This window comes from Eublepharis macularius, chromosome 1, assembly GCF_028583425.1.
Source record: "Eublepharis macularius isolate TG4126 chromosome 1, MPM_Emac_v1.0, whole genome shotgun sequence".
In the NCBI taxonomy this organism is placed as follows: domain Eukaryota; kingdom Metazoa; phylum Chordata; class Lepidosauria; order Squamata; family Eublepharidae; genus Eublepharis; species Eublepharis macularius.
In genome coordinates this window covers 118,200,181-118,227,753 of record NC_072790.1, presented here as the reverse complement: position 1 = coordinate 118,227,753, position 27,573 = coordinate 118,200,181, and the positions used below count along the sequence as shown (strand labels likewise).

General features: G+C 41.3%; 1 protein-coding gene across 3 annotated transcripts in view; it reads right to left on the bottom strand.

Moving 5' to 3' along the window:
- The window catches only part of PDE7B (phosphodiesterase 7B), a 302,170-nt gene that overhangs the window by 15,418 nt on the left and 259,179 nt on the right, over window positions 1–27,573 (bottom strand). For all 3 annotated transcript variants that reach the window (XM_054981714.1, XM_054981705.1, XM_054981697.1), the window contains 4 exons: window positions 17,344–17,475; window positions 11,400–11,491; window positions 8,771–8,915; window positions 199–295 (listed from right to left, as the gene is read on the bottom strand). In XM_054981714.1, coding sequence (XP_054837689.1) covers window positions 199–295; window positions 8,771–8,915; window positions 11,400–11,491; window positions 17,344–17,475 — 466 coding nt within the window. The remainder of the gene's footprint in view (window positions 1–198; window positions 296–8,770; window positions 8,916–11,399; window positions 11,492–17,343; window positions 17,476–27,573) is intronic.

The following is a 27,573-nucleotide window of genomic DNA, read 5'->3' as shown; positions in this document are numbered from 1 at the left end:
GGCCAATTAAATAGCTATGAATGCATTAACTTGCTTTTGCTCTTCAACCACAACCTTTTTCAATCATCTTTTATAAATGAAGATTTCAAATGAACATGCAAAGAGGCAGAATTGGTTGGAGAAAACTACCACTTCAGATTAACAATAGATGGATTTAGTGTCTCAGAGCACAAGGTGAAAGTCTATTAGCCTGCTGACCTTGCCTATAGAATTCCTCACAAACTCTTTCACTCCACTGTTTGCTCATCTCCCAGAGTCGGCAAGGATTGCAGATGTCTGCACACTTGAGTGCAATCTGAAAAGAAAGGGCAACATGGTATGAATTGTGAGCAAAATATATTGTGTTTTACAGGTCTTGGAATACCATGTGCCACAAACTTGATGTTGCATTAAGAATTGTCACTGCCATCTTTGAAACAAGAATTGTTCAGTCCTGTAATACCACACTGCACTAAAGCATTATCCTCTTTATACTACACTTTGCAAAAATTCTAATACAAAGAAAAAGGAGACAAAACTCACTACAACTGAAATAGACACCCACAATGTCAAAAGCAATGTTGAAGAAGTACCTTGAGATCTGTCAGTACCTATAAACTGAAGATATAATGCAAATGTAGTCTAAGTAATGATCTATCTATCTATCTATCTATCTATCTATCTATCTATCTATCTATCTATCTATCTATCTATCTATCTATCTATCTATCTATCTATCTATCTATCTATCTATCTATCTATAAAGACAAATGTCCTGACTGACTCATCAACACCCAGCCAAAACCCCTGGACCTAGAAATGTGAAATTTGGGGAGAACATTCCTTTTATGATATAAACACCCACTAAGAAGGGATTTTAAGTTCACCCCCTAAGGAGGTAAGAAGGGGTAAAATGTGTTTTCCCAAAGGGATACAGCTTCCCTGTATGGCTGGCAGGCTGCTGCCTGCTTGCGCCCCTGTTCACTGCCAGTTCGGCTACTCTTCCCTGATTGGGCCAGCCTTTGCATATGCTGGCTGATTGGGGCTCACAACATTCCACACCTCATCCCCCTGCCCCTGAGACAGTTGGAACACAGATGTCATTTGCATATGCAGCCTGATTGATCCTCACTCCCCACATTCTAAACAGTATGCAGTTGCTATTGGGAGTCATTGAATGTGTCCTAAAGTTCACTAGGGTTGCCAATTCCCCTGTGGGGCCTGGCTTTCCTGTGGCTGGCAGTCTCCTGCTTGCTTGCACGCCCCTCTCTCTGATTGGTCAGCTGTGGAAAGTAGTTAAATACCGTGATGAAGGACAGGTATCAAGCTAGCATACAATAAATTAATTAGCTTGACATGGGCTAACTAAACATTTTCAGACAGAGAAGTCCTTCTGCATTTAGCATTTAGCTTTTTGCAATCAATACAAATAGAACCAATTCTATCTCAGATATCATATCCAACCTATTCAAATAACAGACTATAAAAATAACCAGGGTCCCTATGACCCTTGATACCTATTGCCTTCATGGGGGAAAAATCAGACCATTTCCCCCAAACATCTTGATATTTGGGAAAGTCCACCATATGTGATAAAGGTCATCATTGGCATTCTTATGCCATCAGCAGATTTTCTCACACATCACTTAAAATTTTCCAGTGAGTGTTATACCACTGACTAATCCCTTTATTATTACTGTTTTCTGGATTTACGGAAATAATGTTTATTTCCATGAGTATACCTCAACTTCTTTCCTCATCCTTTCTTCTCCCTTGTCACAACAGAATCTAGCTGCTGCTAGTAGTTAACTATTTTTTGCTCTTTGACTTTAGTTGGTTAATTGTACATGTCCTAATTATTTAGAGCAGTTGCTGGTTTTAGACTTGTATTAAACTGCCTTCACTAGTTCCTAGTTTTGGAAATACCTATGAAAACGTGTTTAAATCATATGAATAGATAATTACCCTTTTAATTTTACATTACCTTAATTTTCTTTGTGTTAAGAATAACTTCATTATGCTCATATATGAATAAATTCTTTTAATTCAATTCCAAATTTTCAATCATTTAACAACAAAAAATGGTAAAATCTCTTACAGAAGGATCCTGTACAAAATCTATGCTGACAAAAGGGACTTTCACTCTTCCCCTACTGCAGGAGGCACCTTCTTTATCAGCAGAAATTTTTGTTGGATCCAAATTCTGATTCTTACAACCCAGGGCAAAAATGTTAAATTTGTTTCCACAAAACATTTTCTGGTTCTAATCAATTGGAATCATGTTTTATCCAGCAAATCGTTGCTAACTAATGTGTGATATTTATTTACATTATTTATAGTCCACCTTTTCACTGGCATTCAAGGCGAATTACATAGTATAAGTCAATACAAACATTGGCTGGGACATTCAATAAATAATACAATAGGGTAAGGATAGCAGAAATTTGAAAAGAAGCAAAAACCCAATACAGAACTGAAAAACAATGCTGAAACAAAACAGGCAGATTGATATAACATATTAAACAGTGCAGAACTATCCAGTAGGAGCATAATTACAGCAACAGACAGTATACAGTAGTATAGTTTACAGTCCCTATCCCTGTACCAATGCATCTCTCTGACTCATTTTAACAGCACAGCCCTATTACCTGTGTAAAAGAGCCCTTGTACGGTTTTGTAAAATTTCCAGAAAGCTAGGAGAGTGGGAGCTTTCCTCACCTCATTCAGGCAGACCATTCCATATAGTGGGGACTATTACAGAGAATGCGCATTTGCAAGGTGGCACCTGTAAAAGGCCCAGTACAGATGAGCAAAGCTGCCATGGTAGAGCATAGGGAAAGAGGCACTCCCGCAGATATGAAGGACCAAGGACATGAAAGCCTTCATATGTGATAGCCAAAACCTTGAATTGAACCCAATAACTGATAGCCAATGGAGTGACTGCAAGATAGGAGTAATGTGCCTAGCTCCTGATAATAATTGAGCTGTGGTGTTCTGCTCCAACTGGAATATCTGAGTCAATTTTGAGGGGAGACCTACGTAGGGTCCATTATGGTAGTCAAGTCTCTATGTTACCATGGCATGGATCCAGGCAGCCAGATAGGCTGTGGAAGCAAAGCTTCCCCATCTAATTTGCTATTCTGATGAGTTTAAAACCTTGTTGTTGTCATGTTCCTGTCGTTTAAAAAAATGGAGTGACTATAACATTTTTTACTAATGCAATATTTCCAAGTTAGGTATATGAAAATTCTGCTACAGATCCAAATTCTTCCCATTAATGGTTAATATTTTAATTTCAGAAGTTGTTCATTAAAGTCATAAATAATCCCATTTTCAAATCTTCATATAGATGTCCATAAACTCTCAATTAAAAAATATATAATTAATTTTAACAACAACAAAATTTGATTTATATACTGCGCTTCAAGACAACTGAATGCCACACAGAGCAGTTTACAAAGTGTCTTATTATTATCCTCACAACAATTACCCTGTGAGATGAGTAGGGCTGAGAGAGCTCTGACTAACTCAAGGTCACTCAGGTGGCTTCAAGTGGAGGAGTTGGGAATCAAAACCAGTTCTCCAGATTAGAGTCCTTCCGCTCTTAACCACTACACCAAAATGGCTCTCTATAAACTATATTAAAGGGCTCTTCAACTCAGTCAAAAGCTCTCTCTGTCTAAAAAAATTCCTTACTTTATTCAGCTGTTATCCTACCAAAAAACTTACTTTCTATATATCTTAGCATACATTTTGTTTGTTTCTTGGATGATGCTGGTTAACAGCTTCAAAATCCTGATATAATCATATTAGAAGAAATTTATTAGGAGAGTCTCTTTCGTTATCAAAATAGTTCCAGCTTCTCTCCAAGATGGTGGTAACATGTTCTTCAACATTAATGTCCAACATTCCTCTTGATTCACCAAGTGTTGTTTCAGAGCTCAAGACTCCAAATTAAAAAGAGACTCTGTGCTTTCTTTGTAGTGATAACAACAGAAGCAGCGCATTCAAGAATGCCTGAGTTTTATGATGCAGTTTTGCTGGGGGAGGGCTACAGAAGTAGCCAACAAACTAAGAAAAGATTGATTACAGATTCGGTTGACGTTATGATTTTGGCACTCTGATGATATTTACTTAGAAGTCTATAAGGAGACCTAGGAGTTGGACAAAGAGATCCAGGGTTTAAGGAAGAATACTTGGGCATTACTTTGTTGTGGCATGTGCTTTCTTTGAGTATTATTTTATTTTGTAAATTAAAAAAAAATTGGGTCCCCAAGGCTGCAAAAAAATAAAAAATATTAAAATATGCTTTTAAAAATACACGCATATATAACTATTAAACAAAACACACAAACAATTAAAATACATAACAAGCGAGGGAGGCAGTGTGGGAATGCCAAACAAAACTAATCTTCACCTGCTGGCAGAAGACAATACAAAGGGTGACCGATGAATGTCTGGCGAGAGAACTGCATCATTTTGGTGCCATGATGAAGGTGGCCCTTTCTTGGATTACCACCCATGTAGCCTCAAATGGCAATGGTACCAGAATAAGAACCTCTGAAGATTACTACAATGGTTGGGTAGGTTCATATGGGGGTATGCAGTACTTTAGGTATGTTGTCCCCAAGCCATATAGAGCTTTAAAGGTCAACACCAATACCTTGAATTAGGCCCCAAAATGACTGGGAGCCAGTGTAGATATCCTTATGACCATTTCAATCAACATTCTTGCTGCAGCATTGATGACTAACAGTCCTACTGATCACATCTTCTGTCTGGGCTTTATTAAGTCATTGTTTTTCTTGATTGTTCATGCAAACATGCTGTCACAAACTCTCGTCTCAGGCTTGGGCTGACCTTCCCCTACCCTGAGGTAAAACTTCTCCTCTCAAAGCCTATGAAGCTGAATACTGGGCTGGGAAGCCTTAAGTGGTGTGGTTGATATTAAGCTTCAACTTTCTTTCTTGTCCCACCCTTCAATACATATAAGTAACATGGTTACTCAGCCAAGTCTAAATAGGGGAAAGATCAGGGGGTTGCGCTTCCCTTAAACAGAAACTGGCACACAAGGCTTGGGGAGATTCAAAGTGTAACAGAAGGTTTATTTACAAGTAGGTAACGTAAGAAGGGAGGTAGGCAGGTGTTTGAACTGAAGTAATGGAAAGGTTTTTGTACAGAAACTTCACTGGTGTGAGGCACAAAACACTTGGTATGATTCTAAGTTGCTGGCTTCTTTGAGAGATGTTGATGTTATTAGACTTAAAGATGTTTAAGTGAGTTCTTTCAGAGGTTGGCACTGCTTCACAAATGCTCCACTTTTAACACACAGACACAGCATGACTTCCCCTCCTCTCCAGACCTTAGGGTACTTCACTGAGTCAAATCCTTACAAGATACTGGGCAGGCGTTATAGTTATGAGCTATAACCCTGTTCCTGGTGCCGAAGAGGAGACTCCTTTCTACCCACTACCTTGGTCCACTATAGTTCCCAGATCTCTTGTGTCTATGCAAGAGTTAATACTGTCTTTCCCACTTTAGTCCAAGGACTATAAGTGCTTCAGGAATGTACTGATTTCACTTTTAAGGGAACTCCTTCCCTTCCTTCCTCACACAGAGGACTCTCTGGCTGACCCTCTCTGGTCAGAAGCCCGACTCCAACTCCTTTCACTCGTCAGTTTATTCCAACTGTCAGCCCCTCAACATTCTATCACCAACTGCCATTTCAGGTTAGCCACAAAGGGGGGGGGGCATGTCAATCATCCTCTTTACTGTCCGGCAATCCCAGCTTTTGAAGCTGAATCCATCACACATGCTTATGCCATGGGACCATGAACTACTAATATTTAATGGAAAATAAGGGCAGGCTGAAAGAGGCTGGAGACAGAGTAAAGAGAACGATGGTTGTTGTGGATTTTCCGGGCTGTATAGCCGTGGTCTTGGCAGTGTAGTTCCTGACGTCAGGAACTACAATGCCAAGACCACGGCTATACAGCCCGGAAAATCCACAACAACCATGGCCGTGAAAGCCTTCGACGATATATAGAGTAAAGAGAAGTCGATGTATTACTTTCTTGAAGAAACAGCATCTACTGTGCAATCCTTTCTTCCTGCCTCTTCTACATGAGCAAATACGTTAAGTAGTTTGCAAATGGATGTTCCATTTGAAACAAAATTATTACTTAGGCTTTTTGATGCCAAAAGCTCTTTGGGCTGGAAGGTATCTTTTAGGGTTGTTCCTTTAGTTAAACAGCCAACCAGCAAAAAGGTATCTTTCAGATTAATAATGATGGCACAACCTTATTCCAAAAATCCTGCTAATTTCTGTAGTGCTGCTCGAATAAACAATTTGAATGATATTTGGTTTTGGCATTACCTTCTGAAGAACAGCTGAGCAAGAAGCAATTTATTAATACAGTTATCTCTGCAAGTGGAACATAGCAGTTTAAAAAATTAATCAGGGACAGGTTAATACTACCAACAGCGGTGGGGAAAATTGTCCCTGCTGTTGAGCCAGAAGTGCCCCGCACCCGCAAAGTTCCTCTGCCTTTAGTAAGTTGTCTAAGAAGTAGAAATTTCACAGGTGAAGCTCTTTTGTAGTATGGAATTCATCTGCTGTTGTCTGGCTGGCAGCTGTTAAAGGCACAGCAGCCCTTAGCTGAAAGAGAAAAACCTTACATTCTTAATGCATCACACTAGCATTGCACTGATGGGCTAATAGCTTGCAATTAAGTTGTTATAGGAGTGTTCTGTATCCCTTTCATAGTTAACTATTAATCTTTAAAGGTTGCATAAGACTATGCAGCATTATGGTTTAATTCTGTACAGTTCATAAAGTTTACTGCAGGATATAAAATGGTTCCTGGCGTACAACTCAGTCTGTGTAGTAATAGTTGGTATGGCTGAGTGAAAAAACAGTGGTGTTAAAAAGACTGTTTCCAAGAAACTACAAACTGAGTGGAAAGGAATCAGCAGCTCTCACTAGTTATCCTATAACATCTCAAATGTTGTATTCCATAAAATACAGTATCAGTTGCTTTCCCATAATGGAAACCAGAAAGCATGAAAAATGAGTATAATATATTTTAGTGATTTCTTAGCTGAATTCTAGGGAGAGAAAGAAATGAAGGTATTCTCATTTCCTTTCCCCTATCTGAGCAATTCAGTTACAGTCATAACAAACCCTACTTTATATACATTTTTTTTAACTAAAATCTATATACATTTTTGAAGTAATATATTTTCACTGGTATATATTTGGAATTGAGCCTACTTCAGCCCAGTTTGGTGATCCATTCACCTGCCCTGTGCTTTGATGCCAAAGGTAAAAATGTATATGAACTGATGTTTGTAAGTAGTTAAAGGCAACACTAGAAAAAACACGAACAGTTCTTTTTTTTACTAGCAGATGTGTGGGACCCCAATTTGGATTAGGACAATGGGGGAAGGGCAGATTCTGCACTGCTTTCCTGGCCTGACTAGGGCTGCCAGGTCCCCCAGAGGGGCCGGGGGATTCCCCACTCCCAGCCCCTGCCCCGCACTGCCACTCACCTGGCTGGTGAGGGGAAAAGGCCCTGGGAGCACAGAAGGCAAAAAAAAACCTCCTAGGCCAATGCGCAGCAGACACATTCCCACCAGCTGCAACAATGTCACTTCCTTAAGTGACATCATTGTGCCCAGTGGCCTGCTGTAAGGGTAAGGGAACCAGGCAACCCTACATAGAGCTATCTACTTGTGACAAACATATAGAAGTTATATATTTTCCCACAGTGGGACAAACAGTAGTTACACACGGCTGTTTCAAATGGAGAAATAAATAGGGGGAGGAGATTATTAACTTCCCTTCCCCAACATGACTGCTATGCTTAAGCCACTGGTGAGCTCTATATATGGATCTCTCAGCATCTCATCTGGCTGGGCCTGCTGACCCTGGATTTGCGGTGACAGCTTGCAGACTAGAAAATAACTAGACTCATACAGAAAGGTGCAGAATTATGTTCATATCCAAAGCTAGATTTGTGATTTGTTTATAATCATTCTATAAGGAAATGATGCATTGGAACTGTAACTTTCTTATCAGCAGGATCTTCAGTTACTTCAAAGTCTGTTTCCTACATTTGGGCTCAGAAAGGTTCTTATATGTTTCCATGTAAATGCTCAGAGGATTCTTTTGAAAAAACACTGTGAATGCAAAGTATTGTACTAGATGAGTCCCAAAGAAAGGTAACAATGAAAAACAAGACCAAGGGTAAAAAAAGGAGATGCGTATTATATTTGAAAGCTAGGAGATAGTTAGCAGATTCTGTACAAAGATAGTGAATGAGCCACTGTAAGTAGTGTTCAATATTTTTTCTCTACAAGCAACATGATGTTTATCACTAGGAAAATTAAGCCCTGGGGCGGGGGGGGGGGGGAGTGGCCAAAACTAGAACTGGTTTTACTTCCCTCCTCCCACCACCCATTTCTTGTACTTAATTAAAAAAAAACTTTTTGCTGCTTTTCTGTCCTGTTACATTGATAATTATTTTAACTCTAAAGTTGCCTGAGTTATCCAGCATTTAGCATACCTGTTCCAGAAGCTGCAACTGACAGTCTGAGCTAGGATAATGAAAAAATCTGCTCACAACAAGCACTTGTCTTTATTATTAGATTCCCAAAACAATAAATAGATAGCAAGATAGCAGCATATTACACAAGTTGTAGAATTTGTGTTTTGGGTTTAATGTGAAAAAAGCATCCGCCATAGAACTTGGACTGTTTTTGCTCTCTTTTCTGTGGAGTACACATTTACCTGAAGCATAAAATGCCGATCTGGTGCCTCCTCTAACCTCAGATCCTGATTTTTGAGATGAGCTTTCAAACGAGTCAGAAATTCATTCTGCCTATTGATGTCTGTTGCTAAGATCAGAGAGCCCAGCTGTTGTTCAATATCATGCCTGCAATTAAAAAAAGAAAAGAAACAGTAAGCTATTCTTAAAACAAGGGATTGTTCAATACCAATGTCTTCAAAAGTCTTCAAGTCATGTGTCCCATCTTGCATTTTTTATGACTCCAGTTACTGTAGTGATTCATTTTATTTAGTGGATCCAGTTTTGCACAACTGTAGTACTGCCTTAAACTTTTCCACACAATCCTCCCAGACTTGTTCCCCTGACACAACCTAATGAAGCCTGGAGTGAATTTCAGATAGGAAGGAAGCACTCTGGAGTGGTGTAGTATCAATCAACACATGCTTCCTTGCAAACTGTTAAGAATATACCAAGTACTTACTCTTCCCTCTCTTTATCTGGCCCAGTAGCAGTTCTGGGTCACCTAGTGGTGGGAGGTATATGGTTTTCAGAAGAAAACTCCTTGGGGTATTATTGCACTCTTGGAGGTGGGAAATGATGGGGACTGGTGTCAGGATTAGAGTTATCTGGCGTCCCACTAAAACTTGGACCCAGACTTATGATCCTCACTACAGCAGGAATAATTCCATGGGATCTGTGTGAAATACACCATGAAAATTTAATCTTCTCATTACATATTGTACTGGAAACCTGTGGTAATATTTTATTGAATAGAGAGCCTTCTGGTTAGTGGGATGGGAATGGGATTTATTGGGTTTCCCTTATTTTACAGTTTCTCTAATTTTCTCCACCACAGTCAAACATTGAGTAGGATTGAGCAGAACAGATATCAAATGTATGGCAATTTCACAGCACATATTTCTTATATTTGCTTGGTGAAACACAGAACATGCCAGTACTGATTCTTTTTGTTTTAGGAGAAAGGTAAGAAAAACAGCCCGTCATTCTGAGGTAACCTATACAGTGTAGTGATTAGCCTCATATAGTCAATGAGCAATCTATCAGCAGAAAACTGTGGTGGTTACAGATCTTTCATGTGTTCCCCTCGCTTAAGCAGTCTCTTCTCATCTAGGAAAGTTGATTCCTGGGGTCATGGGACTTGAATGTGCACTAATAGCCTTGCAAGTCAAAGGTCTGCAATGCAGAAGGGAAATGGGGCAAAATCACCACCCTGCTTCTTCTATTAGCACAGCTGGTGTTTGCAGGATGTGTTTTAAAATTCTTAAAATTGCTTACATGAATTAGGAAAGTATGCTCTCATTGATAAAATTTATCCAGATTGCAGCATTGTGATAGGAGCAGGACTACAACATAACTTGTTAGAGAAAACTGAAAGCTCAACAGAAAGCAGATCTTGTTTTGGAATCACTGTCATAGAATCAGAGAGTTGGAAGGGGCCTTCTAGTCCAACCCCCTGCCCAATGCAGGATGAGCCTAAAGCATCTCTGACAGATATTCATCCAGCCTCTTCTTGAAAACTGCCAGTGAAGGGGAGCTCACCACTAGAGATGAGCACAAACCGAAATACGAACCAAAGTTCGTGACGAACCGGGCCAGTTCATTGTTCATAAACCAGTGGTTTGTCAGAGCCCGTTTCTGATGAACTGCCATGAACTTTAGGCTGGTTCATTTGGTTCATTTTTTAGTTCATCACTGCAGACAGCCTGGCACCGATCAATCAGTTTCCTAGGCAACAGGGGATGGACTTCCTGAAGACCTTCTACTGACCCGGAAGTGGCCTTCTGCTGGCCCAGAAGTGACCTTCTGCTGACCTAGAAGTGATGATTTGCTGACCTGGATGTGACGTTTTCATGAACCAAATGAACCGGGGCAGGTTCGTGAAAGTTCATGGTTTGTGAAATGCAATGCACCACAAACCACACGGTTCATTTTTTCCCAGTTCGTGCCCATCTCTCACCACCTCCCTAGGCAGCTGATTCCATCTTTGAACTACTCTGACCGTGCACAAGTTTTTCCTAATATCCAGCCGGTACCTTCCTGCATGTAATTTAGGGCTGTTGCTTCAGGTCCTATCCTCTGCTGCCAACTGGAAGAGCTCCTTGTCTTCCTCCAAATGACAGCCTTTCAAATATTTAAACGAGCAATCATGTTCCCCTCTCAGTCTCCTCGTAGGGCTCAGTCTCCAGTCCCCTAATCATCCTCGTTGCTCTGTTCTTCACCCTCTTGATTCTTATTTTGAATCATTCTTATTTTGAATTTTTGTCCAAAATTAGGAAGGCTAAAGCTAAGACAAAGACAGCTACTGAGATTCTTGGAATTTTTCTCAAGTATTTTGTCCACATGTCGAAGCACAATTCATGGTTTGATTGTGACTCTGCTGCTGCCCTACATGTATGCTGCTCTTTTTATAGTGGACCATTTTATATTGTCCTTTGCCAAGGTAATTGATCTCTGTGCTGTCTTACAAGGCATATACATTTATTACCTTTAAAGGGTGTCTAAAACCCTTGGTTTTACTTACTTGTAGTTTTTATTAAAACCAAACAAAAAAAGCCCATGAGTTTGCCTCTAATAACCATTTTAACCTGTTTCATAGTAGGCAGTGATTACCTCTCTTCCTTTGGCAGATGTGCAAGTAGCCTTGATTCTCGAAGCATGCCTACTGTAGATCTCCAGTGATGGTTTTCTAATACAGAGACATTCTGGGAAAGGTGGGAATAAACACTAGTTTACAATAAAGTTCAGTTGCATGTGCCATTCATTAATGAACACTTGATTCTTCAGACCAATTGTTGCACATACATAGATACTTGGAACACTGTCAACTGTTTGGGCTGGAACAGGGCAGGGAGAACTCAGTTTAAACAATATAACAACACTTTATGTAACATACATAATGCTTGCAGCATCCAGGATAGTAGCTGAGTGTGCTATAGCAAATACAAAGGAGTCTGGTAACATCTTAAAAACAATATTTACTGTGGCATAAGTTTTGATGGACTAATGGGCTCTGGTTCATGAAAGTTTATGCCTCAGTAAATCTGCTAGTCTTTAAGGTACTCTTACAGTGCGATCCTGTGCAATTTTAATCCTGTCTAAAGCCACTGAATTCAATAGCCTTAGACTGGAGAAACTGCATAGGACTGACTGAACTGTCCCTTTTTCTGTTTGAATATATGCTGTTACACGAATGTTAATTTTGTACTTTACAGATGCTGTTAATAATTAAAATGACAGTATAATTAAAAGCTCACCAATAAGAACCAGTTAATGTCAAGATTCCAGAAAACTGCCTATGCTTTCATTTACGAATGAGCAAGAAGATAATGCATTTTTCATACTGAAAAGAGATCCCAAGGTTCTTGTTATTGCTTAAGATTCCCCTGCTGTCCTTGTAGCATTAGAGGCTTGACTCAGACCTTTGAACCAGAGGAGGCAAATTATGGTCCTTGGTACATGCTGTTCCCATTCATCATGCAAAAACAGTGTTTTCTTAGGGAGTCAATCATACATAGTCTCTTACTGTATATTTTGGAAGCAGCATCCAGTCTATGAAATTTTTGTTTTATTTGTAACCAGCATTTTCACAATTGGACTTCTAAGTCCAATGAACAATTTTTAATAATTTAAACATGTATTTGGCTGCTGAATGACACCCATTGTGAGTCTTTTAATGAAAACCAAAGCAACACTTGCTGCTTAATCATGTAATATTGGTACATAGGCTGCTGCTCTTCAGCGTCATGTTATATTGACTTGTAGGCCAGAAACACACTTTGGATTTGCATTTTCATACAGAGTATCCCTATCTTTCACAGATCACACTTCAAGTAAAGCGTTACTCATGGTAAATGTTGTACCTATCAAGATACTACAGCTAAATTATAATGAATCAGTATAGTTTTGGATGTGGTTCCACTGCTGTATTTTACCCAATTACTGGTAACATGGGAAAAGCCACCTAAACAAGTTAGTTTGAACTTCACCTTTAAAACAAAACAAAAACAAAGATGCTGGGTTAAGTTAATTTTGTACTTTATAAATTGTTTTATTCTAGCCTTCCAGTGGGATCTTTTCCACTGGCTACTTCCTTTTGAAGTTATAATAAAATGGGATTCCCAGAATGGGGTGCTTGCCTCTTGCTGAAATTTGGTATGCATATAATGATGGACACAAGTTACTACACAAAGGCTCAGCCTTGGAGTGGGAGGGGGGGAGAGTTGGACAGGAATACATTTGAAAACCCTTGCCATTAGTGATTTTGCCTGTGACTTTTCTTTTTAATGTTAGGTATATCTGCAAAGGCCAAGCAATTGTCAAATAGCAGCCTGCCTTTACTTGACAGGGTTATGTAGTTTCTCTTAGGCATTTATCTCCACTCTGTCCAGAAGCCCTGACATTTAGAGGAGTCTAGATTAATGCCTTAACTCAAGCTGCATATCGGGCACTTGGCTGTGGCTTGTCAAAACAGATAAGAAGTTGATCAGGTCATAGGAGTCCCCTGCTTGCAGCCTTGACTCTCTTTGTCTGGCTGTTCCTTTTATCTTAGGACAGAGGTACAGTCTGATCTGTTACATATTTGATGTTTCTAGGAGGAAAACTATGAGGGCATAAAGGTGAAGAGACAGAAAACCTCAATATTGTGAATTAATTATTGTGAAATCGGAATTCTGCTGCAGCACTTTGTGAATAAGAACACTGCTCTAATTCCACTGAAATCAGAAGCAGAATATCCAAGTCATACATTATTATGGAATGGAACCTGCTCATTCATGTTCCAATTCTAGGCCACATTGGTAACATTGGTAAAGTAGCCACAGGGATTGGGCAGAATGTGGTTCTCTCTGTGCCAGTGTTATTCTAACCACCATCTAACAGCATGCTACTAGTTAGTACCTAGTATCTTATATACTAATAGTCAAGTGGCCCTGATACATGGATACTTAAATCTGGAGATTGGTGCCATGAACAGACAAGACAGATCTTCCTACACACCTGAAAAATGCCTCACATTTGCACAATTCAAATCACCATTCTGCAGTGGAAACTCGCTGGGTAACTTTGGTTCAGTCACACACTCTCAGCCACCTACCTCTCAGGGTCATTGTGAGGATAATATAAAGGCAAAGAGAATGATGTAAGCTGCTTTGGGCTCCTCATTGTGCATAAAGGCAGCATATAAATGAAGTAAATAATAAATATAGATGAATAGTTAGGGGGCAGATAAAAGGTAAGATGTTTAGTGGGTTTGAAGGAAAGAAGGACATAGGGAAAGGTGAGCCTATGGGGGCTGCCAGGAGGAGGGAAAGAGGAAGGGGCTATAGGAGAAAGTGAAGTACCTCCTGCAAGTCCCAGGTTCCCCATCATGCACAGGGCCTGGCTTAGTCAGCACCATGCAACTGGGCCATAAGGGAGAGGCTGCCAGGAGGAAAGCTGAAGATGGGGCAGACAAAGGTGGGAGCAAAGGAGGGAAGGCAGCAGGAAAAGGGGAGATGGTATGAGGTCGTTCAAGGAAGGGATAAAGAACATGATGGGTGAAGGAAAATGAGATGCTCCCTGCATAGGGCTGCCATTCCCCCGCCTGGGGCGGGGGATCGCCCTGCTCCCATCTCCTCCCCCCGACCCCACTTACCCTGCGCCCCTGCACCCCGCCACACTGCAGCGAGCCCCTGTGGCACACCCTCGTGCCCCGTCGTGGCGCTCCCTGAGTCCTGCAACAGGCCTGTTTTGGGTCGAATCAGGCCCCCAGGGGTGATTCAGCCCTTTGGTGAGCACGGGAGTGCATGCCGGGCAGCCCTTTGACCTGCGTGATGATGTCAATTCCCGGAAGTGACATCATCACACATGCTGGGAGCGCGTGCACACACACTACGCACGCATATGCAAGGAGATAAAACCAACTGTGGCGAGTGAGTGCGAGGTTCCCAGTCCCCTGCTGGGGGACTCAAAGGACCTGGCAACCCTATCCCTGCAAGTCCTTGTGGGTACCCCACTTGTAGTCTATATTATTATAATAAATCTCCAAGACTCTCAATAACTGTAAAGACAATTTTTTAATTTTTTAAAAGAAATCTGAAACAGCAGCTGGAGAGAATCCTTCAGCTGGGTGATAGATTATTTTCACAATGAGGACGACAGTGCGAGCACTTGCTATAACCACAATTCCTTGCCTTGCTCTAAGACAGTAGCATTGCTCTGCTTCTAAAATAATAACGAGCTTTTCTAGAGTGCTGTTTGAGATGCAAACTTCCCATACATTATCTCAATAATCCTACCTCTGTAAGGTAGGTCTGTGCTAAATAACACCATGGTGTATGTGGAGGGGAGATGGGTGACAGATGATGATTTTTTCCTAAAGTGAGATTTGAACCAGGATTCCTGGCTCAGGGTTCTCATTCTTAATCACTAAGCAACAGCCAGCTGTCCTGCCAGCTCTTATTTAAACCATTCTCACTCAGATATTTAACGGCAAAATCACACACACACTGTAAAGCATAAAAAGTTTGGAATATGACTGGAAATCAACCTTTCTGTGAAGTCATCAGTTGGTGTTGATATCTGACACAGGTGCATTTATTAATTCTCTTTTTACTTCGTGTATGTGAACAGCAGCAGAAGGCCTGTAAAGTGCTTTTAGTGACATTGTGACTTCACTCTCAAAGAAGGGGGGGGGGAAAGGAGCTACAAAAAGTACCATGTAAAATATCTACCTTCATTCTCTGTGTTATATGCCATCAATTTGCTTAACTCATGGTGACGCTGTGAATGAAAGCCCTCCAAAATATCCTATCATTAACAGCCTTGCTCAGATCTTGCAAACTGGTGGACATGGCTTCCTTTATTGAGTCAAGGCATCTCATGTTGGGTCTTCCTCTTTTCCTACTGCCTTCCACTTTTCCTAGCATTATTGACTTTTCCAGAGAATCTTGTCTTCTCATGATGTGACCAAACTACAATAGCCTCAGTTTTGTCATTTTAGCTTCTAGGGAGAATTCAGACTTGATTTGATCTAGAAGTTGTGGGGGAGGGCTCATCTTACTGTTCCCCACTATTACCTCTTTCCCTTCCCTGGCAGCCTCCACAGCCTTTTTCTCTTCTGGGCCCTTTCCTCATTCCTACTCACCAGTCAACCTATCTTTATCTGCCCCACATCTTCACCTTTTCCTCCTTCTTCCCCTCAGCAGTCTTTCCCCAGGAAAAGTCTGGCCTGGTTGTGCAGTGTCAGCAGCTGGACTGGGCTGAGTTGTGTGGTGCCAGCCAGGCTGGGCTCAGTTACCCAGTGGAGAATCTGCATAGATTGTAACACCTCACTTTCCCCAGTATCCCCCTCCCCACACTATTTCATCTTTCTCTCCTTCTGGAAGTCCCCCTATCCTCATTCCTTTCACTGCTCTCTTTTCTTCCCATTCACCAGCCAAACTTTCTTTTATCAGCCTCCCTGATAAAATGTGCATGTATGAGCAGCTGTTGATTTTGCCCATTTACAGGGCAGCACCTGTTCAGATAAGCAAAGCTGCCATGGAGGAGCATAGGATGACAGGCGATCCTGTTGACATGAGGGACTTTGAATGTGTGATAGCCAAAACCTTGAATTGAGCCTGGTAACTAATGAGTAACTAATGGAGTGACTGCAGAATGGGAGTAATATGCATGCTCGGCTTAGCTCCTGATAATAACTGAGGTGTGGTGTTGTGTACCATTTTGAGGTTCTGAGTTGGCTTGAAGGAAGACCTATACAGAGTGCATTACAGTAGTCTAGTCTTGATGTTACTATGGCTTGGATCCAGGTGGCCAGATTAGCTGTGTAAGGGCCATCTTCTGAGTTGGAAGAATGTTTTTTGCAGCTGCATTAACTTGCTTTTCTAGCAGCAATGCTGTATCCAGTATAACCCTCCAAGCACTTAACTGATTCTGCAAGGGTCAACTGAACCCACTGAAGTGGGGAGAACAATATCCTTCAAGATAACTGCCTTCCCAACCAGCATCACTTCCATCTTGTCTGGGTTCAGTTTCTATTAATTCACTTATATCCATTTGATCATATCTATCAGACAATGACCTCTACTGCATCACCAGATTGTGCATCACTGGATCCAGTCTAAATTTTCCAGAGGCAGAATGGAACTTTTCTGCTTCACCCCACTGCTGCCCACTGATCTCCAAGAAACAATGGTCCTGCAGAATAAGGGACCTTGCAGAATGACAAGAGGGGGATCTACAGGAAGTGAATCACCAAGCATTGCTAATTTAGTCTAGCACCAATCACCAGGCATTGCTAATTTAGTCTAGCACCAACCCTAATGTTTAGAACCAACCACTGATTTTCCAGTATTCTTTCTTCCATTGTGAATATGGTAAAGGACTGTCAGAACCATTTGCCACCACTACAGATGACAAGTTGGCATGCCCCCACCTTCCACATCTAGAATGGTTCTATGGAATGCCAACTAGAAACTGGGATGAGAGGAAAGGGAGCAGTTGTCTACATGCAATATGGCCCTGAAATATGACTGATTAATGAAACAATTTTCTACACGCCAAATGGAAGTCTCACCTGGTATAAACTGGCAAGATGGTGTTTGGTTTTTATCAAAAATGGTTGGTTGACTCCTGGATGATCTACATCATGTGCTGCAGCAGCCAGTAGTCCCAGCATAATGTCCAGAGGTGTGAGGAAGTTAGCAAGCTGTACCACAGAAAAATTATTGCAGCAATAAGTGAAATATACTTCTTACCATCCACTTAATTAAGCAAATTTATGCCCATGAAATTGCTTTGGGTTTCTTATCTCATAGGAGCATATGATTCAGCTTTTTTCATGATGCTTATGAAAGTATGGAAGATTTTCAGTTTATACTGCATTAACACATTTGCAGCCCTTGCAATAGTGATCTCTTTAATGGACAAATAATTGAGATGCCAATTATTAAAAATCTCAGGAGTTTCAAAAAAAAAAAAGGCTACTCATTTCTTTCAACAAATAAGACCAAGCTTTTAAGTAAATAATTCAGGCATGCTGTCTGTTTGGTAAAAATCTTTGTAATTTAGCTAATTCTTTAGGAAATTCGCTGTGTCACAATAAAATGAAAGCTGTATTAAACATGTGCAAAATGGTACAAATGAGCTGAAAATACACCCAGAAATCACTAGTTTGGCTTGTTAAAGCAATTTCCAGAACGATGAAACAAATTTGGGAAACAAAGCTGTAATGATTCCCGCCCCCCACCAAAAAGTTTGTGTGTTTCAGTTTGACTCTTAGAGTGCAACAGAAGAGCAGGCAGGCAAGCACTGGGTTGGCAGTGGCACACAGCAGCATTTGTAACTGTTTTCCTTAATGACAACCAACCAATCAGATCCCAAGGGCAGAGACAGAGCCCTAGTGTAGTGTAACTCTGTTGGCGAAAAGAGAAACGTATGAGTTGTGCATTAGTGCATTTTGTCTTTGGCATGTCTCCGGTACTGGCATGTCCCAGGTATTGGCACATACCAGGCTTCGCCAAAAGGCTTGCTTTGTGCCAGGGAAGGGAGCAGCAGACAGCATGGTACCATTGGCATCACCTTGCCAGTTCCTTTCTGTGTACTTGTACATAAATTGCAAGGAAAGGCCAGCAAGCAACCAATGCCCATGTGGGCGAACTCATGGGATTGAGGAGGGAGGGGGTCTCCTTCAGCCTCTAAGCCCCCAGTTACAGCAAAAGATCATATTATGCAGGTTAGGGTGAAAATTGGAAATAATAAACAATTATTAAAGGAGATCCACACTGAGTGGATTCAGGCATGTGTGGACCAGGTTACCCATACCCATTCAGTGCCCTTCTGCTGCTGTCCTCTGCTTAGGTGCCACTACAATTAACCAACTGTGACTACAGAAGTCAACATAAGATAATGGGTCAACTCAATAAGCATCAAGAGACACTTGGCCTTGCCCAGAAAAGACTATTAAAACTGATTAAAACTAAAACTGATTAAGCTGATTAAAATTGTTAACTTTGTGTTAAATGAGTGGAGGTGGCAAGGCAGCGCACAGCTCCATACAAACACGAAAGTCTTTCCAGATCAGTATTCTACATGGGATGCTCTGGTTAAAAACTGGGCTCCCTTCATTTTCTTTATTGAGACTCTGGCTTTGGCTTCAGTTTAACTTCTTGTCCTTTAACAGTTTTAGTTAGAAAACAGAAGCTGAGCAACCTACCCATTCTTCCACCTTTATTAGTAAAAAATAGAGAAAAGAAAGAGGGACAACTCTTATTCTCTCAATGCTTTGTTAACAAAACCAAAGGAACCCTTCTTTGCTCCCAATCTCACTGTAGTGGACTGTTTTAGGAAGGAGAGGAATCACTGATGTAGGAGGCTATGAATGAAATATAACACTGACTCCCATGTTGATGGCATGGCAGCTCCCCCCCTCCCCCAACATTTCTCTGCCAGTACTCTATCACATTTGGGGGATGGCATGAAACAACATTATGGCCAGTGTCAAGTCAAGATAGATCAAGGGCCAAACGCAAAGGATCATGGCAATGTGATATACATTGTCTATTCTGGTCAAAAACGCAGCAACTTTCAAAGAACAAGAGGTGCTCAGAGGTAGAGCAATGTCCGAGGGCCGGCGCCAGTGACCCTTGGCCTGGCCGGCCCGCGGCCCCCGCCCTCCAGGCACCCCGACGCAGGAGCCCTTACCTGCGCCGGCGACGACCGGCGGGGAGTCCAGGGAAGCCACGGGCACAGCAGGTGGCTTGGCGCGGCTGGCGCTCGTGGCGGCTGCCTCCATGGCCCCTCGGCAGGCACCCGCGGCCGGGGGAGGTGGTGGCGTGGCGGCGGGCTGCTTGGCAAGGCCGACGCTCGCTGTGGCTGCCTCCGCGGCCTCTCGGCAGGCGCCCGGGGCTGGGGGAGGCGGCGGCGCGGCAGTGCGGCCGTGGCGACGAAGGCGGGCGGGACGGAAGGGCCCGCAGCAGGAGGCTGCGGGCACAGGAAGGGCCGGGCGGGGCGCGGCCGGGGAGGCAGCGACCCGGTCCGGCACCGGTGCGAGCACCTTGAGGCCAGCCAGGCCCGGCCTGGGCGCAGACCCTACAGGGGGGCGGGGCAGGCAGGCGGGCGGGCCAGACGCTCGGGAGGGGGCGGGCCCAACCTTTTTTTAAATTTTTTTTTATTGGTGAGTACATAGTTATTACATATACTCCCCATCATACCTAATTTATTTCAACCCCCACCCTCTCCTTCCCCCCTCCTTATAGACTTCCAACAGCTTTCCAACCCTTAACCTATCTTATTACTTAACTTATTTTCCATTAAATTCTTCTAAATCATATATGTATTATATCTCTTACTCTAAGCATATTCAAATTCTCTTATATATACTCTATCAAATCCACTAATATATCCATTCTCTGCATCACTGTTTAAACTGTATATTTTGATAAAGTCTCTTAATAGTAATACTACCTTAGGTTAATTAATAGCTAAATTTTCCCATTAATGGTAAAGTTACTTCTCTCTTCTATTTAAGAAATCACAAATTAATAGTTCTCAAACTGCCACAGTCCTCCTTTCACATCCCATTTTTTTTCTAGATATTGTTTCAATTCCCCCCAATCTGCAATATATTCTCCTGGATCAAGATCTTTGAGTTTTCTTGTCATTTTATCCATCTCAGCCATGTACAGCAATTTGTAAATCCAATCTTCTGTAGTTGGTATTTCTTGTACTTTCCATTTCTGCGCATATAAAAGTCTTGCTGCTGTAGTCATGTAAAATAACAATGTTCTGTACTGCATTGGAACATCTTCCATTCCCAAGTTCAGTAGCAGCAATTCTGGGTTCTTATTTATTTGGGTTTGCAAAACCTCATTAATTACTTCAATTATATCTCCCCAGTATTGCTTAGCTACCTCACAAGTCCACCACATATGGTATAATGATCCTTCATGCTTTTTACATTTCCAGCATCTGTCTGACATATTTGTATTTCCTCGCGCAATTTTCTTTGGTGTTAGATACCACCTGTACATCATTTTATATACATTCTCTTTAATATTTGTACAAGTTGAAATCTTCAGTGTATTTTTCCACAAATGCTCCCAAGCTTCCATTGTTATTTCTTTATGAAAATTTATTGCCCATTTCACCATCTGGACTTTAACTGTTTCATCTTCCGTGTGCCATTTTAGAAGTATTTTATAAGTTTTCGAGATTTCTTTTTTACCTTCTTGTAAAATCACTTCTTCTAATTCCGACTTTTCCAATCTTATTCCTCCTTTTGAACAGTCCGAGTTGTAAAGGTCTCTGATTTGCCTATATTGAAACCATCCATAATGAGGAGATAACTCTTCTTGCGTTTTTATTTTTAACCTTTTATGTTCCATTATTGTTATCTCTTTATAGGTTAAATATTGTTGTTCATTATAAACAGCTCTCGGATCTATTACTTCGTATGGTACCACCCATGAGGGGATACCATCTTCCATATAGTCATTGTATTTCTTCCAGATTGTGAAAAGGCTTCTTCTAATATAATGATGCAAAAACATAGAGTCCGCTTTTACTTTATCATACCACAGATATGCATGCCATCCAAACAGTTTTTTATGTCCCTCCAAAGCCAGCAATTTATGGTCTTTTAGCATTATCCAATCTTTTAACCATACCAAACATATTGCTTCGTAGTATAATCTTATATTTGGCAGTTGCAGTCCACCTCTTTCTTTCGAATCTTGTAATACTTTCATTTTCACACGGGGTTTCTTGCCTGCCCACACAAAGTCTGAGATTTTCCTTTGCCATTTATCTTTTTTTTTTTAAAGATTTTTTATTCTTTTTATTAACTACATTAACTAACAATACAAAGGAAAGGAAGGGGAACAAGGGAAGGAAAGAAAAAAAACCCAACAACAACATATAACAACTACACTACACAGAATGCTTTCCCTTCATACTACCATTATTAAAAAATTAAAGCTTTGTATAATATTGATGGAGTGGTTGACCTTACAAAATGCGAATTACAATTCAAATTCAAATTAAGTTTTCCTCCCCCTCCTGGGTCCCGGACGCAATTCTCTCTGAGCAACTGCAGCCGCAGTGCTCGTTTCCTCCCCCCCCCTCAGACTTCTCCTTTTCTTCTTGCTTGGTGTCTCGCTGAAATTCCGGATTTTTGTCCTCAAAATCCCTTAGTTGATCTTCTGATAATATCTTGTAAGCTTGATCTTTGTAACTGAACCAGATACCTTCCAGGAATAGCCATTTGTACTTTATTCCACGTTCCCTCAGAAGAGCTGCGAGCTTTTTATACTTAAATCGTCTTTTCCGAACTAAAAATGGGACGTCTTTCAGTATCTTGACTTTGTTACCCAAAAAGTCCAGATCCGCGTTATATGAGTTGTATAGGATAGTGTCTCGGATCCTTTTAGATGAAAAATCGATGATGATCTCGCGAGGCAGCTGACGCTTCGTTGCATATTTTGAAAAAGCCCGGCGGACTTCCAAAATGGCGCTTTTAACCTCTTCTTTAGTTGCCTTCGCGGGTGTCGCCAATAGTTCCGAGACCAGACCCCATAAATCCTCATTTTCCTCCTCTTTCACGTTCTGGAGGCGCAAAATTGTCTGTGTTCGTTCCACTTGTAGCCCGATCAGCTGGTTCTCCACCAGCTTTAACTCTTTATTCGTAGCCTTCACGAGTGACGCACTTTCCCGAGCAGACTTCTCTGCCCCCCCGCTGCTTCCTTAATGGTTTTCACTTCGCTCTCAATTAAGCCCACTCTTTGATCTGTTTCGTTCAGCTTGTCAACAAAGGGTTTTATGGCTTCGATAACCGCCCTCCGCACCAATTCCTCGAGCGACTCTCCTTTCCCCTGCAGGGCAGCCGAAATTGACTTGCCCAGAGCGGGACTCTGTTTTTTCGCTGCCATTTTAGGGGGGGGACCACCAACCGGATTCTGAAACTCAGCGAGGGGGAAGAACTAGCCTTCTTAGCTTCAGATCCCACCGCTCCTTCACGTGCGCTTGTAATAACAGAAGGGATTCGCTTACTTACAGGCTTCCGCCTAGTTCTGCTCTTTGCCGTTTTCCATGGCCCGGCAGCACTCGAGGCGCCGCGCACGTCTGCCGGCCTCCATAGGGACAAACGGGCAATTTACCCCCCGCATTGATTTTCGGGGGGCTCTTCCCGCAGCATCCCGGACCCTGCCTCCCTCACTGGGAGTCCTGGGGGCTAATCTTCGCAGATCAGCCGCCCAGTCAGGGTGCTCGGGCACTTCCTCCCGGACCTGCGGAGAGGAGCGTCCGACATGGCCGAGAAAACGAAACCGAATCGCCATTTATCAAATTGTTTGAAGTCTCGGATAATTGGGATTGTTTGCAACAAAAACATCACACGTGGTAACACATTCATCTTGATTGCTGCTGTTCTTCCCAACCATGACAAGTTTAATTTATTCCATTTGATCAAATCTCTTTCTATTTGTAGCCACAGTTTCTCATAATTATTTTTAAATAAGTCTATATTTTTCACAGTCAGCTCAATACCTAGATACTTCACTTTATTGGTTACCTCACAATCCGTTATCTCCATTAGTTCTTGCTGTTTTTGCTTTGTCATATTCTTACACAATATCTTCGACTTCTTTTTATTCACATAAAATCCAGCCAAGTCTCCAAATTCCTTTATTTTATCTATTATTTTTGGCATGTTGTCTATTGGATCTTCTACTATTACCATTACATCATCCGCAAATGCTCTGACTTTGTAGGAAAATTCCTTTATTTTTATGCCTCGAATTGTATCGTCCTCTTGTATTTGAATCAACAATATTTCCAAAATCAGAATAAACAACAATGGAGACAAAGGGCAGCCCTGTCTTGTACCTTTGCTTATTTTCAGTTTTTTGGTCAAATCATCATTCACTACAATCGCTGCACACTGGTCTTTATAAATTTCTTTCACTGCTTGTATGAACTTTTCTCCCATTTGCAGCTTTTCCATAGTGGCAAACATAAAGTCCCAATTCAGATTGTCAAATGCTTTTTCCGCGTCCACGAAGAAGAAACCAACTTCCCTATCACAATGCTTGTCATAGTATTCAATAGCGTTTATTATTGTCCTTAGGTTATCCTTAATTTGTCTATTAGGTAAAAATCCAGCCTTTTCTTCTGCAATAAATTCCAACAGCCATCCCTTTAACCTCTCCGCCAAAATTTTTGCAAATATCTTGTAATCATTATTCAACAACGAAATTGACCGATAATTTTTAACATTACTCAGATCTTGTCCATCTTTCGGAATCAACGATATGTTGGCTTCGTTCCATGAGTCAGGAATCCTTTGGCCTTGCAAGATTTCATTCATTACCTCTCTTTAAAAAGGTGCCAATTCATTAGCCATCATTTTATAGAACTTTGCCGTTATTCCATCCGGACCTGGTGCTTTCCCTAATTTAGTTGATTGTATAGCTTCTTTTATTTCTTCCTCTGTCACTTCTGTTTAACTTTTCTTTCCATTCCTCTGACATCATTGGAAGCTTCATTTTCTCCAAATATTCCGCTATTGAATCTCTGTTCACCTCCTTTTTTTGGTACAATTTTGCATAGAATTTAAAAAAAGCTTTACTAATAGCTGGTTGATCCAACAGTATTTTATCCTCTTCTCGGATTTTAATTATAATTTTCTTCTCTTTTTTCTTTTTTAATTGCCAAGCTAGATATTTCCCAGGTTTGTTTGCACCCTCAAATAGTTTTTGATTCATTTTTTTCAAATTCCACTCCAATTCTTTATTATTCATTGCCGTCAGTTGTTCTTGCAGAATTTTTATGTCCTGGTATATTTTCTTCTTCCCTGGTCTTTTCTTAAGTTGTATCTCTTTGGCTTTAATTTTTTCCATAATTTCATGTCTCTTTTCTCCCTTTCTCCTTCTGTCTCTTGCATTTAAGTCCATTAATATTCCTCTTGTCACAGCTTTGTATGTGTCCCATACCTTGTGAGTTGGCACGTCCTTATTCATGTTATAGTGTATAAAGAACTTGGTCTCTCTTCGTAGCAACGCCATATTATCTTCTATCTGCAGCAAATCCTCATTTATCCTCCATCCTCTTTTAGTATTTTTCCCAAATTTCCACATAACTGGATTGTGATCTGAGCCTACCTTGGGCATTATCTCCACATCCTTAGTCCATAACGCCAGTTCCTTGGAGGCCCAGATCATGTCAATTCTTGATAATGTAAAGTGTCTTACTGAATAAAATGTGTATTGTCTATTTTTGGGGTTTTGTCTCCTCCATACATCCTCCAGACTTTCTTGTTCTTTAATCGCAAAAAATATTTTGGCAAAAGTCCTCTTTTTTTATGTGCACTTTTAGATTTCTTGTCTTCTTCCAAGTTTGTATCTCCATTGAAGTCACCTGCCAGAATTATTTGATCATAGGTCAGTTCGTCTAACTGTTTCTGTAAATCCTTGAAAAAAATTTCTTTTGCACCGTTAGGCGCATAAATTCCAATCACCAAGGTCTTCTTTGAATTCCAAATTATTTCCACTGCTATAAACCTGGCTTCTGTATAACATAAAACTAATTTAGGCTGCAGGTCTTCCTTTATATACAATACAACTCCCCTCTTCTTCTTTTTGGAAGCCACTGCAAATTCGTTTCCAAGTTTTGCAAGTTTTAAATATTTAACATCCTGCGTTTTAATATGTGTCTCTTGCAAACACACTATATTACATTTTTGTTTTAAAAGCCAATGGAATATAATCATGCGTTTAGAAGGTGAATTTAGTCCATTTACATTCGAAGATATAATTTTACACTCCATGATCAAATTTTATCACTCTTTGGTAAGTCTTTTTCATTGTCTTTAATAAACGTTTCCATCTCCTGACCAGATCTGATATTCCTCCTAGTTCCACCAAATTCGAAAGCCAGCCCTTCAGGTATTTCCCATCTATATCTAATTTTCAAGTCTTTTAACATCTGGACCAGCTCTCTGTACTTTTTCCTCTCCAGCAACACCAATCTGGGCAGCTCTTTCATAATTCTCACCGCTTTCCCATCGACTTCTAATGGATCTTGAAATTGTTTACTCATGATTGACTCTCTGATGCTTCCTGTATGCCACATCCAGAAGAGCTGCTATTTCCACTTCCTCTTTGTCCAGGTAACCTGCCAAAATTTCTGTAATATGCTCTTGGGTTGATTTTTCCAAAACTTCCAGGATTCCACAAAATCTGAGTTGTTTTTCCATTTGTTTACATTCAGCCACGGCTATTCTTCCCTTCACTCCTCTCATCTCCGTTCTGTGCACATCCGCCAAAGTGTCAGCCGCGTTTTCTACTGCATTAACTCTCTGCTGTGTGACTTGTAGGTCTTTTTGGACTTGATCCATATTTTTAGATAGCTCTGCCATCTCCGATTTGGGGCGGGCCCAACCTTGAGGGAGAGAGGCAGGCTTGCCTGCCCGTCAGGAAGGAGGCAGGACAAAGGGGACCGGGGGGGGGACTTGAGGCAAGGGAGCCAATCGCAGGGGAGTAGTTGGGCCAGGAAGGTGTTGCCACACCTGGACCAGGTGGCAAGCATTGCTTTGGGGGCAGGTTCAGGAGAGAGGGGGTGGAGCTGGCCTTAGGGTGAGGGTACTTAAGGCGGGCTCTGAACCTCGGCCGGGGAGGAAGAGAACGCTGCATCTGTCCCTGCTGTGGAAGGGGCAGCCAGTTAAGGGAAGCAAGGTGCAAGGGAGCCAAGTCAGCTCAAGCACCAAGGCACCCCATTCTGAGGCCTGAGGAGGAGCCCCAAAGGGGTGTTGGGATGTGGGCAGGCCCTGACCTGCCGGACAGCATGCCGAGGAGCCCAGGACGGACCCACCACTCCTGCCGCCGCCGGGGCTGGACCCACCGTCACCACTAGAGGGCAGCAGGGGGCGAGACAAGCAATGTACACAGAGGCTCCTCCAACACACAAACCAAAGCCAATACAAACGGAACAAACCGTATGTGGAGGGAAAGTAATCAAATGATAATAACTCAATAATCAAGTAATAACCAGCTCAAGCAAGTAACAAAATAACCAGTCTAAATATATATTGAATACAATGAAAAGTACAAAGTCAAACTTATTTAGAAAAACATGATTGAAACACAATTGAAGCATCCACAGTCCATAAGCCTCTCTAGAACGAAAATTAAAGGTACAGTCCCTTTGGATGGTTATTTGGTTACTTGCTTGAGCTGGTTGTTACTTGATTATTGAGTCGATTATCATTCAATTACTTTCCCTCCATGTATGGTTTGTTCCGTTTGTATTGGCTTTACTCAGAGGTAGAGGGCATTGAGTGAAGTGCCAGTCAGAATTCTAGCAAGTCTCTCCAATGAGACAGCAGGTCCACTGTGACAAGAAATCTGGTGCTGAAATGAAGGCCTTTACGGGAACAATTTGCTCTTAGTTTTAAAGCCTGGGAAGAGTGTACACGTTCTTTCTGGGCTTTTCATTTCCAGAGTTCAGAGATGAGGACGGAGCTTTGTCAAATCCACCTGCATGGACTCTGGCAGTGGCTCTCCTGAGTGTCAAAAGGAAAGATTCACCCCTCATGTTTTTAAATAAATTTTATTTAAGAAAGAAAAATAGAAATAGCATTATCAGTAGAAAGTGCATAGAACCTTATACAAAATACATTATGCTACAACTGGAAAAGTATATAAAGTAGTAAATAGTAGTATATTTAAGCAATGTAGGAAATAGAAATACAATATAAATATCTAACTTTTACTCCTCTCCTTCACAATGAGGAGGATTCACCCCTCATTGTGAG